General features: G+C 40.4%; 1 protein-coding gene across 1 annotated transcript in view; it reads left to right on the forward strand.

Annotated features, from left to right (window-relative positions):
- Positions 1–6,001, forward strand: part of SERPINI1 (serpin family I member 1) — a 40,420-nt gene extending 34,419 nt beyond the window's left edge. Inside the window, exons 6-8 of the mRNA XM_019503249.1 lie at positions 684–770; positions 2,544–2,633; positions 5,676–6,001. Of these exons, the coding sequence (XP_019358794.1) occupies positions 684–770; positions 2,544–2,633; positions 5,676–5,752 (254 nt within the window). The 3' untranslated portion in view covers positions 5,753–6,001. The remainder of the gene's footprint in view (positions 1–683; positions 771–2,543; positions 2,634–5,675) is intronic.
- Positions 6,002–12,500: the final 6,499 nt, after the last annotated feature.

The raw sequence follows: 12,500 nt of genomic DNA on the forward strand, positions 1-12,500 counted from the left end.
GGGGGGGGGGTGTGTGTGCACGCGCATGTGCATGTGCACTGGATGTGATCCTACAGCCTTGGAATTTTAATAGCAAAACTCCCAGTGGTTTCAGGTTCAGACCCATACTGAGCTGTTGGAAGAGACAGCTCAAGGAGGACCCATTTGCAATCATACTGGAATGAATGACAGAATTCCCACTGGCATCGCTGGGCAATGGCTGGACTCTGGTAACTTCTGGAGTTGTTGTTATTCCTTGACCGTAAACATCTTTCCCTTAACTGCAGGAAAGAGAGGAAAATGGGCATGAGAAATTAGAACCCAATTCTGAAAATGGATTTACAGAAGATGTGACACTTCTGTCTGCATTGAAGCCAAATGTTCTGTTATAACAACGTATTGCTTTCCTCCAAGTCTTGGTTTGCTTTGTCTTCTTTTAAGCTGTTTGAGATGGGCACTGTCTCTTCAGTCCGTTTGTACAGCACCTGCCTTGCTGGAGCTCTGATCTTGATTTGAAGTTCTTAAGTGCTGGTGAAAGAGAAGGAAAGCAATACAAATACAAACAAGATAAAAGTTTATTTAGAGGGGCTGTTCTGAAGGAGAACCCATCCCAGTAACCTGTGTGTTTGTATTCTTCTAATAGCTTTAAAAATGCTTCACTTCTCACTACTGACCCACATCAAATGTGTCTTTTTCTCCCTCAGATAACAAAGAGCTTTACCTTGCTAAAGCAATTCACAAGTCATTCATAGAAGTTAATGAAGAAGGCTCTGAAGCTGCTGCTGCCTCAGGTACCCAAATGAACAAACAATAGATTTACATTATAGGTCTGGCTATCCTATGCTAATTAATATTTTTAAAATGTCTTGGTGAAGAGCCAGAAAAGCTGAGCATGATTCAACATGAGGAGACAGCAACCATCCCTCTTTCCTAGAAATGATGCTAGAAGTTGAAAAATGCCAGCATTTTTTTCATGTGATGTGTCATAAAGAGCATGTAAAGTGCTTGGTGGAAGATATTCCTCTTCCCCATATCCTTCCTAATGAGAGCTAGGAGAGGGCACAAGCTGTAGTTTTAAAGATAGATTTTCTTTTAGGAACTTGAATCTTGGCAATCTATGGTGATTATTTTCAGGGGGGAGGAGGGCTTTCCTCATGAGTGATCTGCCAGTTGAGGAGTGCTCTGCATTTTCTCCAAAATGATTAGAACTAGCTCAGCAATGTTGTTGCACTTCAAGTGCAAAAGCAGAAATGCAAAATGGGGCGTGATAACTTGAAACGGTTAGTTTGCAAACAGTAATGCTTCAAGGACTGAATGGCCAAACACAGGCAAATGAGTTCTGTTATCTGCCAGTTTATGTTATGAGGTGATCCTCCTCCCCACCCCACCCCAAATGTACTTGTGCTGTTCTTTTGAGAAAGGTAAAAATGAAGTTCCCTTTGTAACAAATCCCATAGCAGTTCTGCATTTGGAATTTAACATTCATATGTATTCCTGGCACGTATAAGTTTTTATTGCTAATGCAGTGAAAGGTAATGAAACACTTGGAAATAATAAAGCTCTAGAGAAATCCTTACATTTCCAAATACAAAATAATAATCATAATAATGAAGAACCAAATTTTTCATAGCAAGTTTTATCCTTAGTTGCTTTGCTATTTACTGTATTTAAAGAATCAAGTTAATTTAAAAGCTGCAAGATAGGCATGTCCATTAAGCTGGTGGTGCTCAACCTGTGGCCTGTGGGCCAGATCCAGCCTGTGGAGTCTGTCATCTAGCCCATGGCTCTCCCCCATGGGTCTGGACATTTGGTGGAAGGGTAGCAGGGGCAGTGTTAATTGCTGCTCCTCTGCTGCCAAATGTCGAGACCTGTGGAAAGCTTCTCAAGCTGGATGTCATGCCCTTGCATCCTCAATCACACTGGCGCACAGTTGGGCTGTTATACAGAATCGCTTCGTTGCCAGACCCGGGCACACAGGGTCAGGGCAGCATGTGACCAAGTCCAGGCATGCCAGATCACTTTCATGTACTCAAGACCTCATGCTGGATCCAGCCTGCAGATTGGCCCCGCATCACTCATCCAGCCTGCAGGGCCACATAAATTGAGCATCATTTCACTACACCCTTATTCACCAAAATAAGGGGTTACCTATAAGTAACAAAAGCAAGCTTGAGCATTGCCTGGCCCAATAAAGGCTGTTAGACTGTTTGCTATAATGCATTTCTTTTCAAAAAGGAATGGCTTTCATAACTCTCTTTAAGGTTCTGCCTTTTTGTAAATTATAAGCTGTTCCCTCAGCACTGGAAATAAATTGTGTCACTGGCCATTGTTAATCATTCTTGGAACATAAATAGACATGTAATTACTTCGTAAGTCTGTTTCATTTTAGATTAGATTGTTCACACTATTTCTTGGTGACATTCAGTGCAGTAGTGAAGGCTTTAATGGCTATCCATGAGCTATACAAGTATCACTTGCAAAGAAGCTAACCTATTATAGAAGAGAACAATATGGCAAAGATGTGGTAATGGCCAACATGCTGCCTCTTTGTTTTTGCCCCTCAGGAATGATTGCCATTAGTAGAATGGCAGTGCTGTACCCGCAGGTCATAGTTGATCATCCGTTTTTCTTTCTGGTCAGGAACAGGAGAACAGGTGAGTGCATAGCTTTCTGAGATGCTTTTTTATTCTTCTGAGTGAATCCCCACTGGATGCAGGAGCAGAAACTGCCTATTGTGGATCAATAAACTGGCCTTCTGGTATTTTTTGTTCTCTGAAATACTTATTACTCAGAGGTTAGCTTTAAAAAAAAAGTCATTTTTTTGTGCATTCTTCAGCACTCCTCCAAAATAAAAAAAAAAATAAAAAAAAAAGACCCAGAACAGGCCAGAAATTATTTTTGCTTGTGTTTGATAAGCAGTTTTGAGGAAAAAATTACTGAAGGTGGGGACAAAATTGCTGTTGTGATCTTGGAGGATAGCTGTACATTTGACTTCATACAGGGATGTGAGGCTGCTGTCCTGAAGCAGTCTGTGTTCTTGGACTTTGACTTCAATAATAACTGTACTTCAATGAAGCCAGCAACATTTGTTCAACAGGATTTGCCTTCATACCAACTGGCTTCCTTAACACACAGATACTAGAGATATGAGTGATTCTGTGGCACTATTGATGTTTGGTGACAGGCAAGGATAGGGACAGCACCCGTTAGCAAAATGGGCTATGATTAAGTAATGTCTTGGTTTTATATATATAATTTGTTTTTGCTAATGATGTGGATATGACTGGATTACAAATGACACATTACTACACAGCCATTTAGCAAACAGAAATCTGTGTGTTTGGCATTTTTGTCTCATCTGCAGCAAAATCCAGCCACTTCAGTGCATCTGAAGTGAGTCTGGCCCATCATGCAAAAAATCCCCTTAGTTATTGTTAAACATTTACATTGCTGTAGTCTCTAGAGCCCAACCAAGCTTTGCCCCCACTGGACTATAACCGTGCAAATGTTGACAGCCTGTGTCACAAACCTTGCAACAGATGGGCAAGGTACACCAAAGAAACCCAGCAACAAGTGTGGCAAAACACAAAGCCTTGGTTCAGAATCTCTCCAAAGTACTAGTGAGCGATTAATAAACTGGCCTGGTTAGACTAGAATTGTTTGTTCTCCATGGGGACTGACTAGCTCAGGAGACTGGTGCTGGTTTATAGATGCTTTGTCTTTAGGACATGGAGAAGTAGGGCTGGAAGAGACCTCAGGGGGTCATCTGATCTAGTCTGTCCCCCTACCTGAGGCAGGATAATCCTTAATCCATCCCATGCAACCATAATCTAAACTGTACATAAGACTACCTGACAGCACAGACCTAACACCCTAACCTGCCACAGGTAAAGCAAAGAAACCACAGCAGTCAATGTCCTGCTTCTATAAAGTGTTGTCACTATATGCTCAAGTGGTGCCAGGCAGAGGGCCACACCTCCCACTACAGAGGAAGACAAAACCCCCCACAATCCATACCAATCTGACTGTGGGGTAACAGTCCTTCCTGACCTCAGATATGACGATTGATCTGACCTTGAGTGGAGGGGCAAGACCCTCTTACCAGGAACCTCCACCTTTGCTCCTAGCAAGAGAATTGGCACACCCCAATTGAAATCCCCAGCTTTGGCTGTAGCCAGCACCCAATGCCTCTGCAGAGGCTTAAAAACACCCTAAAAAGGAGCAGGGGGCGGGAGCAACCAGCAATGCCCAGAAGCATTGGAAATACCTATGGTAAAAAAATAGATGTAGCTACACCTGAATAATCCCTGACCAGTGACTGTCCAACCTCTTCTTGAACACCTCCAGTGATGAAGAGTCCCCAGCTTCCCTAGGCAGTCTATTCCACTGCCTCACTGTTCTCACACTGAAGAAGTTTTTCCAGATATCCAACCTAAATTTACTTTGCTACAGCTTCAAGTTGGTCCACATCCTTCTCTCTTGCAGCAAGAGAAAAAAGGTGATTTTCCTTTTCTTTATGGCAGCCCTTTAAGTATTGGAAGATTGCTATCCTGTCCGCTCTTAAGTACCTTTTCCATGAACTGAACATGCCTAGTTCCTTCAGCCTGTCTTCATATGACTTGGCTTCCTGGCATTTAATCATCTTTCTTGCCTGCCTCTGGGCTCTCTCTAACTTCTCCATGTCCTTTTTAAATTGTAGAGCCCAGCACTACAGACACTCCTCCAGATGAGGCCTAACTAGTGCCGAGTAAAAGCACTATTGCCTTCCATGTCTTGCATCTTATGCTTCTATTGATGTATCCAAAACCAGAGTGGCCTTTTGTGCAGCTGAATCACACTGCAGACTCATATTGAGTCTGTGGTCTACCAGGATTCGCAATTCCTTTTCCATAGAGCTGTTATCAAGTCAAGTGTCCCCCGTTTGTATTTGTGTTTTTGATTATTGCTTTTGAAGTGTAGCACCTTGCATTTGTCCATATTGAACTTCATCCTTTTATCTCTAGCCCAACTTGCCAGTCTGTCGAGATCCTTCTGAATTTCCCCCTCATCCTCTGTTCACAGTCCTTCCCCGTTTCATGTCATCCATTCAGGTGGAGCAAGTCAGTAAAAGACCTGAAGTATTTTATCACTCTGTGACTAATTGCTTCTGTGCCTGATTTTTTTCATTCTTTTGGCATTTTGCCGCTTGAATTCCGAAGGAGCAGGAATCACAGGAGCTGTCTGTGGGCAGATGCCTATGTTGTAGTTAAAGCTAGCTGCCACTGTGTGAGAGTCTTCCCCAGAAATCAAGGGTTGGAATGGATGTGGAGGAGACTAAGCTATCTGCTTGATATCCAGTGGTGATTCCTCCAGGGATCTTATCCAAAGCCCATTAAAATCTATGAATCTTTCTATTGATTTCAGTGGGCTTTGCAGCAAACCCTGGAGTAAATTGAGATGTATTGACAGTATACGCTTTTGTTGCTTCTGTCTGTCCTGTACCTGTTCTGAATATAAAGATGCCTTCATTCTCTAGGGCTCTCAATCCATCGCCTTTCATGGTTACTAAATTATTTCTCACTCTTACATGCATACATCTTACAAACATTGCAGTGCATAAATTCTCATTTTAATATTGCATTTGTGTTCATCACAATGTTCTTGAAGTGTTGTTCTTCTACATGATTCTGATTTTTGCCTTGTGCCTCTTGGTTTAGGAACAATCTTGTTCATGGGAAGAGTAATGCACCCAGAAGCAATGAATTCAAGCGGCCATGACTTTGAAGAACTCTAACTCTCCTTCACCACCATCACCTGATTTAAAAAAAAAAAGAGGAAATAAGCACACTGAGTTTGCAAATTATATATTTAAGGTTTGCCGTGTTTAAAGACACTGTCTAAAATACTTTCAGATTTAACTGTGGCTTAAAATTACAAGCCAGGCTTGTGGAGGAAAGCTTTCAGTATTAAAATAATGGTTCTATTGCTGTCATTGTGAATGCTGTGTTGGTCCTTAAAATAAAATTGTGTATATGTCAACATATGTGTTTCTTCTTCTAGTGAATTGTAATGTAAAACTTCACTAATTGTTCATTACTGGATTTCTTCCATCCCACAGCTGATTTAATCAGTACAACACAACAGGACTATCTACACTTGATGATTAACAGAGCTGTGTGAATGTTAATATAAAACTGCAGTCTCTTCCTGCTCCTAGAAAAAAGTGGCAAACAGATTAGATCTCATTAAAGGCGATAACAAACCTCAAGCATGGTGGGGTTTATTTTGTTAAATAACTGTTGCTAGCTGCCTTGCGTGAAAACTCCCACGTGTGAATCTAAAATGTTGTTTAGATGAATACTTCTGCATGTGACACTGAAATTCATTTTCCATAAATGTTGATGCCAATAAAACTCACTCGCATAAATGTTTGAGACTAGTGAACGCAGAGCAGCTGTGAGTAATGGCTGATGTGAAATGATTAAAATATCCACGTAAATATTTGCAGATGATTTTTTCTTCTAAGTATTTGCCAGATTTTGCTAATTCTAGCTCTGCAGTATCTTGTGTCAGTAAGCAAGAATTACGTTTTTTTCCCTGACAAAACAGCACTCTCATTATCATTCTAAAATATGTGAAAAGCTCCAATTCGTAAGTAAACATCTAATGGAATCTAATCCTTTTTTCATTTTAAACTACTTATTGAGACTAAACTGCCAGACTTAAAAAAATAAAAAGATGCATGCATGAACCTAAATATCAGCAGAGAGAATATCAGCCATGCCCATTCACAGGAGGACACAGAACACACCTGCTGTCTCCAGACACTGATGTACAATTATTGCATCCCACTTTGTGTAAAATATAAAACTAATTCTGGCTGCTAACCCAGGGAAAAGAGCAAGAGAATGATGCTGAGCAGAGCTTTTTTGGAAGCATAACCTAATCTATAGCAAAGCGTACAATCTTTGCATAATAACTGAGTGTCTTCAATCAGCAGGAATATTGCCATTGAATTCTATGAGTGTATGTTCAGGTGTCATCTCTGGAAAAGGTATTGATTGAGTTTAAGATAGAACTGCTCACAGTTCTATCATTTTCAGTTTAAACCAAATCTTTTGAGGCACAGCTTCAGCTAGTCACAGGGAGAGAACTTCCATATGGTGACATTGTATTTTTTACAGGGCTTTTCAATGGTTGTATCTTGAGCTCAGCACTTGGCAAAAGAGCTGACCTGAGCGTTTGAACAAAGTGTTGAGAAGGGAAGTTATCTTGCGACACACTTCCCACACCAGGCTGCAGGGGCACTTGTACATGTGACAGGGGTTTAATCCCCACAGTCTTATTCTGTGCCCCCTAAACTGAAATGGTGGGACATAGAATAAAACCCTGGGGACCAAACCATTACACTGGCTGACACTGTGCCCTGCCACTCAGGTTTATTAAGCTGCCTAGCACTATCTGCAGCAAAGAGGTTTTCTGCAGCTCGTTGGTATATTGTTGCACTCTAAGGTCTTAGTAAGATTTTGCATCCTAAATAGCACATCCACAGAGAATGATTTCCTAAACACCGCTGCAGTATAACTATTTTGGATTTCTTTTGCTCATTTTGAACTAGAAAATGTAGAACATACTTCTGATGAACAAGAAGCAGAATCTTTACAAAGAAATTTTTCCACTGGCCAAGTCTAGCCTTGGTACAATGAGAAACCTCTCCAGGGACATCACCAGAGTTTAGCCAAAAGTTACATTTGCCTTGGAAGTGCAGTTTCTGTACCATGTTGCGTCAGAACATTTATCATTACTAAAATTAATGTACTGCTTGGTTAAAAGTGCTACAGATGCTAAGTATGATTTTTGTGTTATTGAACCTGTGGGAGGCAGGCTAATTTTAAGTATCAGACTATAGTTAAAAATAGCTAAAAGTACCAAACATGTTATACAAAAAAATCTCTGAAATGTAATTTCAAAGGTATAGATCTTTTTATTCAATACCTACGTAAGTGCAAAGACTTGCAAAAACTTAAAAATTAAGTATTATTCAAAATATCTGCATTATGACCAAAAATCCCCAAACCTTAGCTCAAAAATCCCCAAGACTGTACAAACATTTTACATTCGTGATGCACTTTGCAAATACTAACTCTATTAAAAGTTCTTACTAATGTTGCTTTCAAGCTGTACTATTGCTGGCTCTATCACAGTGCATTTCTGCATAACGTTTTCTGCAACCCTGTTGATGTCATAATGAATTATGTAGGTTAGTTAAGGGGTATTGATGATGGCATTAATATTCTGAAGTTCTAGAGTTAGCATTTGTTAGGTTTACGTGCCGCTTTTATTGTTAAAGTGTTAATAATGGGCTAAATGTTTTCCTCAGATTAGCAAATCGCCTTGTCATAGCTGCTCTCCCAGGTATAGACTCTGGATCTAAAAGAGGCAAGAAAGGGTAAGTAGAAAAATGGATGTTCTCATTGACGTTGTGTTCAATCCAGTGCAAGTTAATACTCACTGATTTAGCTAGTCTTCCCTGTAGTGTGGAAGGGAAGGACAGTGTGGGTATGCCTCGATCAAAGCCATGGATGCAGGCTTGCTAGGGAACAGTGGGCAATATGTTGCGACTATAATAGATGCCCTGACATAGACCATAAGTTACCTGCAAGCAGGAGGGGCCACGCTCTGAGAGAACGTGCAGAAATTCACATTCCTAGCGCCGCGGCAAAAGAAGCCGTCAACGGGAGAGGAGGGGACCTTATCCTTATACCAACTGCAATGTGAAGCCAAGAACAAATATTCCTTTTGGGCTGCCTTGGCAGACATGGAACAACTACTTTCATATTTTTGAAAATGTAAGTGTTGGTTCCTGTGTTGCTGAAAGCCTAATTCATAAACTTTTTACAGTATCAAGTATGGAACACAAGTGGTGACTGGGCAAGAGCAACTCTTAGACAATATGGGTGTTTTTACACATGCTCCAGGGTGCGAGCGGGTTATTCATGCAGGTTTAAGAAAATGTGAGACGAACACTTGAATAGGATGGTTTAGCTAGGGATGATTCCACCTGGAGGAGGGGGTTAGAGTAGATGACCTCCTGAGATCCCTTCCAGCTCTACCTTCCTATCATTCTGTAACTCAAGGAAGCACTCTTCCTATTCCATGCTGAAAGTTGGGGGCTGTTTTAGGCCATAAACCAGTTCAGTGATTATGATTCCAGTGTGTTAATGGTCCGGGGTATGGATAGAGTATACAGAGAGATGCATCTGTATGATGCCACATGCTGGTTTAAGCTAAGATTTACTCCTCTCTCACCAACAGTCCCTACAAGCAGCTTGGTACACAGCTCAGTAAACTTTTCCATTACTTCTTCCTTAGAGAGTAAGAAAAGCAGCCTATACATTGTTGATTTTTAATCAATGGCCAGGTTCTGCTTCACTGCATTCACTGTTAGGACTACGAGTGTCTTTGTGACATCGCGGAGCCTGTCACATGTGAAAGAATCGTTTGAAAAAAAAAATTAGAGAATGCTTGCTTTTTTAAGGACGAATAATAAATTTGAAAGAGAGAGGCTTCAAACCAGCCCTTTGTCCCCATTCAGTCAAATCCATGGTCTTCAAAAAGTAACAGCCTCTGTGAATTTTTATAATGGTGCTGCATTACCTCAAGTACTGCTTGTCTTCATCAAGGGCAAGCAGTCCCCTGGGACTCTAGCTTTTGGCCAGAGCCACCTAGGAATGATTCTTTCCAGCAGCAAAGTCATTACAGCAATCTTAGGAGCAATGGTGATGGCTAGTATCAGACCTCCAATACCCTCTGTCTAAATTTCAAATACCATTTCATGTTGTCAAGCATTCATTTCCATTTCAATCACTTGTACTTGCAAATACGTTTCATAAAAAACACGGGGCAATAGTTTAGCTTTCTCTTTTAATTTGTGTTGGTGCAAATAAGGTTACTCTGGATTTACATAGCAAAATCAGGCCCAGTGGTTTTGAAATGTGTTCTGCAAAACACTAGGCTTCCATGATGGATCGTCAGGGCTTCCACAATGAGATTGGGGGAGCAAGCCAAGGGGCTGTGTTGCCGAGCCAGGGCATCTGGCTTCACGTCAGCTCACAGGACAGATAGGTGTTCTGCGGCAGAAGTGACATGAAAGGTTTCATGCTTTTAGAAAGTTTGAAAACCTCTGATTTAATCCATGAAGTAAGACTTGTTTTCTGTATCAGTCTTCCACTGAGTTCAGAGAGACTTGTATGCGCAAGATTTGTTGCAATAGCAGTTAGGATAGACTTAAGACAATGCAAAAGAAGTGCAGCACAGGAGTAGTGCTTGCATTTTCTGTGAGAAGTAACAGCTCTTGAAACAGGTGGTATTTAAAGAAGGACATATGTATTTTCTTCAGCTTCCTAGCCTGGACAGATTGTTGGCAACTGTAAAGGAAATTTAAAAATGGGGCATTTTTTTCTCGATGCAGTAATGGGCTTCTTATGGTCAATTATTGCCCACAGTCTGCTGGCAGGAGCTACCAGCTTTTGAAAAGCAAGAACTGAAAAAGAGAGATATTCCATCAAGCAAATGGAGTAATTCTGATTCTGTGTAAGGATGCATCAACCAGTTTGGTGTGTGGAGAAGAAATGCAAGTTTATTCTAATTTATTTTGTTTATTAACTAAAAAACTGAGCACTGGACTTGAGAGCCAGTAACTTCTGAATCCTTGTTGTCGTCTTGATCCTGAATCCTAATTCTTACTTGGGAAGAGTAATGTAAAAGAACCAATTTTGCCTTCTCATCTGCCAAAGAGCAATAACAAAACTTGGGTAAATATTTTAGAAGTTAGTTGACTTATATGTACTAGGTCCTGTAACCTCCAGTATTAGGAAATGAAGGACTGTAGTCTAGTTGGTTGGCTGTCTTTGTTTTTCCAAGGATTTTCTACAGTATATTTAGTTTATTTTAGTGATCATGGGATTTCAGTCTAAATAAAAATGTTAGATGTTTGCTGAAAAAGTTGTGGAAGGTGAGTTACCTTAAATGGTACAATCAATATGTGATGTACTTGCTCAAAGAATTTACTTGAAATGACCAAATCCTGGCAGTCAATGGGAACTAAAATTTAAATTGATTTAAATAGAACTATTTCAATATTTCCACTTTGTGTTACATTAATTCTCTGAGTTTATCAATGATCCTATTACAACTCACTAGGGTAGTCTGGCAATTACTAAAATCTGAAATGCTGTTGTGACTTGGCAGTCTCATAAGATCTTGCACTCACCAGACATTTGACAAGCATCTGCCTTCCAAGAAATTGGAAAATTTGGCAGGAAAAGGAAGTCAAAAGTGTGCAAGCCGTATGAAGGCAAATTAGAGTGGCTGGCATGCTGATATTCTCTGGCCGTAAGGGTTGGGTTAGACCCCTCACAAACTGAAATGGCATGTTATGGCATATGTACTGTCATTGGAAAATTTCTGAAACAGGAAAATGATTGCATTGTATTTTGTATATCAGAGGCAAATAGCTCTCATTTGTAAAATAAAGGTGCACAGGAATTAGGTAGCCTAAAGTCTGACAATGTCAGTGACACATATGAGAGAAACTAGTTCGTATCCCTTATGCTACTGTCTTATCAGAACTTTTCTTCCAAAAAAAAATTATTAACCAGGCAGGTTTATTGAACCATGAAAGAGTTTTGTTTAAATAGAATCAAGCTGCACGCATATCCTTTATTAGCAGATTACTGTCTGTGTTCTGCCTCTGCAAAGATCAGCTTGACTGTCTCATGTATATGATCCAAAGACTCCATGACCCACAGCAGCAAAGAAAAAATACATTTTCTAAGATTATGAAACTCATACTAGGGAGGTATAACGTCATGCACAGTGGCATGTGACCAAGCTGAAATTCCAAGCAGTAAATTCTATAGAAGGGCTTGGACTGGAAAATACCCACTCTATATATAAAGTGAAAATTTGGAAATAAAAAATTCAGGGTGGGGTTTTCAAAAATCCTTCCCATTACCTTCAATAGGGGCTGAGTTAGGTGAATACTAAATATCTGAAAATCCTGTCCTTCTTCATCAGCTCATTAGAACCATAATATTCTTCTTGGGCATGATTCACCTTCGGTTTAATGTAGTTTTACAAAGAACAGAGAGGTGCAAAATTGGGAGAGAACAAGACTGAATCAAGTCTATAGGATTATTAGGGAAAAAAATACCAAAGGGTTTAATATCAGATAGGATACAAACTGGAAGATTTAGTCTAAGCTTGTAAGTCACTTATGCCTGCCAACTAGAGACAAAAGAAGAAGCCACAAGGTGTCACTGTCCCCTAAGGGGTACTCTGTTACGGACAACAGCTCCGAGACTGGGTTCTGCCCGGAGGTAAGTCCATGCAGTCCCCAACAAAATCCATGGGAGCGGTCTTGTTGTTTGAAAGCCTAATTATGCCCATCTGAGATGATCAACTGGGCTGGCTCACTACATCACCCCTACTGCACAACACTGGCCTCTTTCTTTGCTTCCTGACAGTAAAGTATTACAGTA

This window comes from Gavialis gangeticus, unplaced genomic scaffold, assembly GCF_001723915.1.
Source record: "Gavialis gangeticus isolate Ggan-Ray unplaced genomic scaffold, GavGan_comp1, whole genome shotgun sequence".
NCBI lineage: Eukaryota > Metazoa > Chordata > Crocodylia > Gavialidae > Gavialis > Gavialis gangeticus.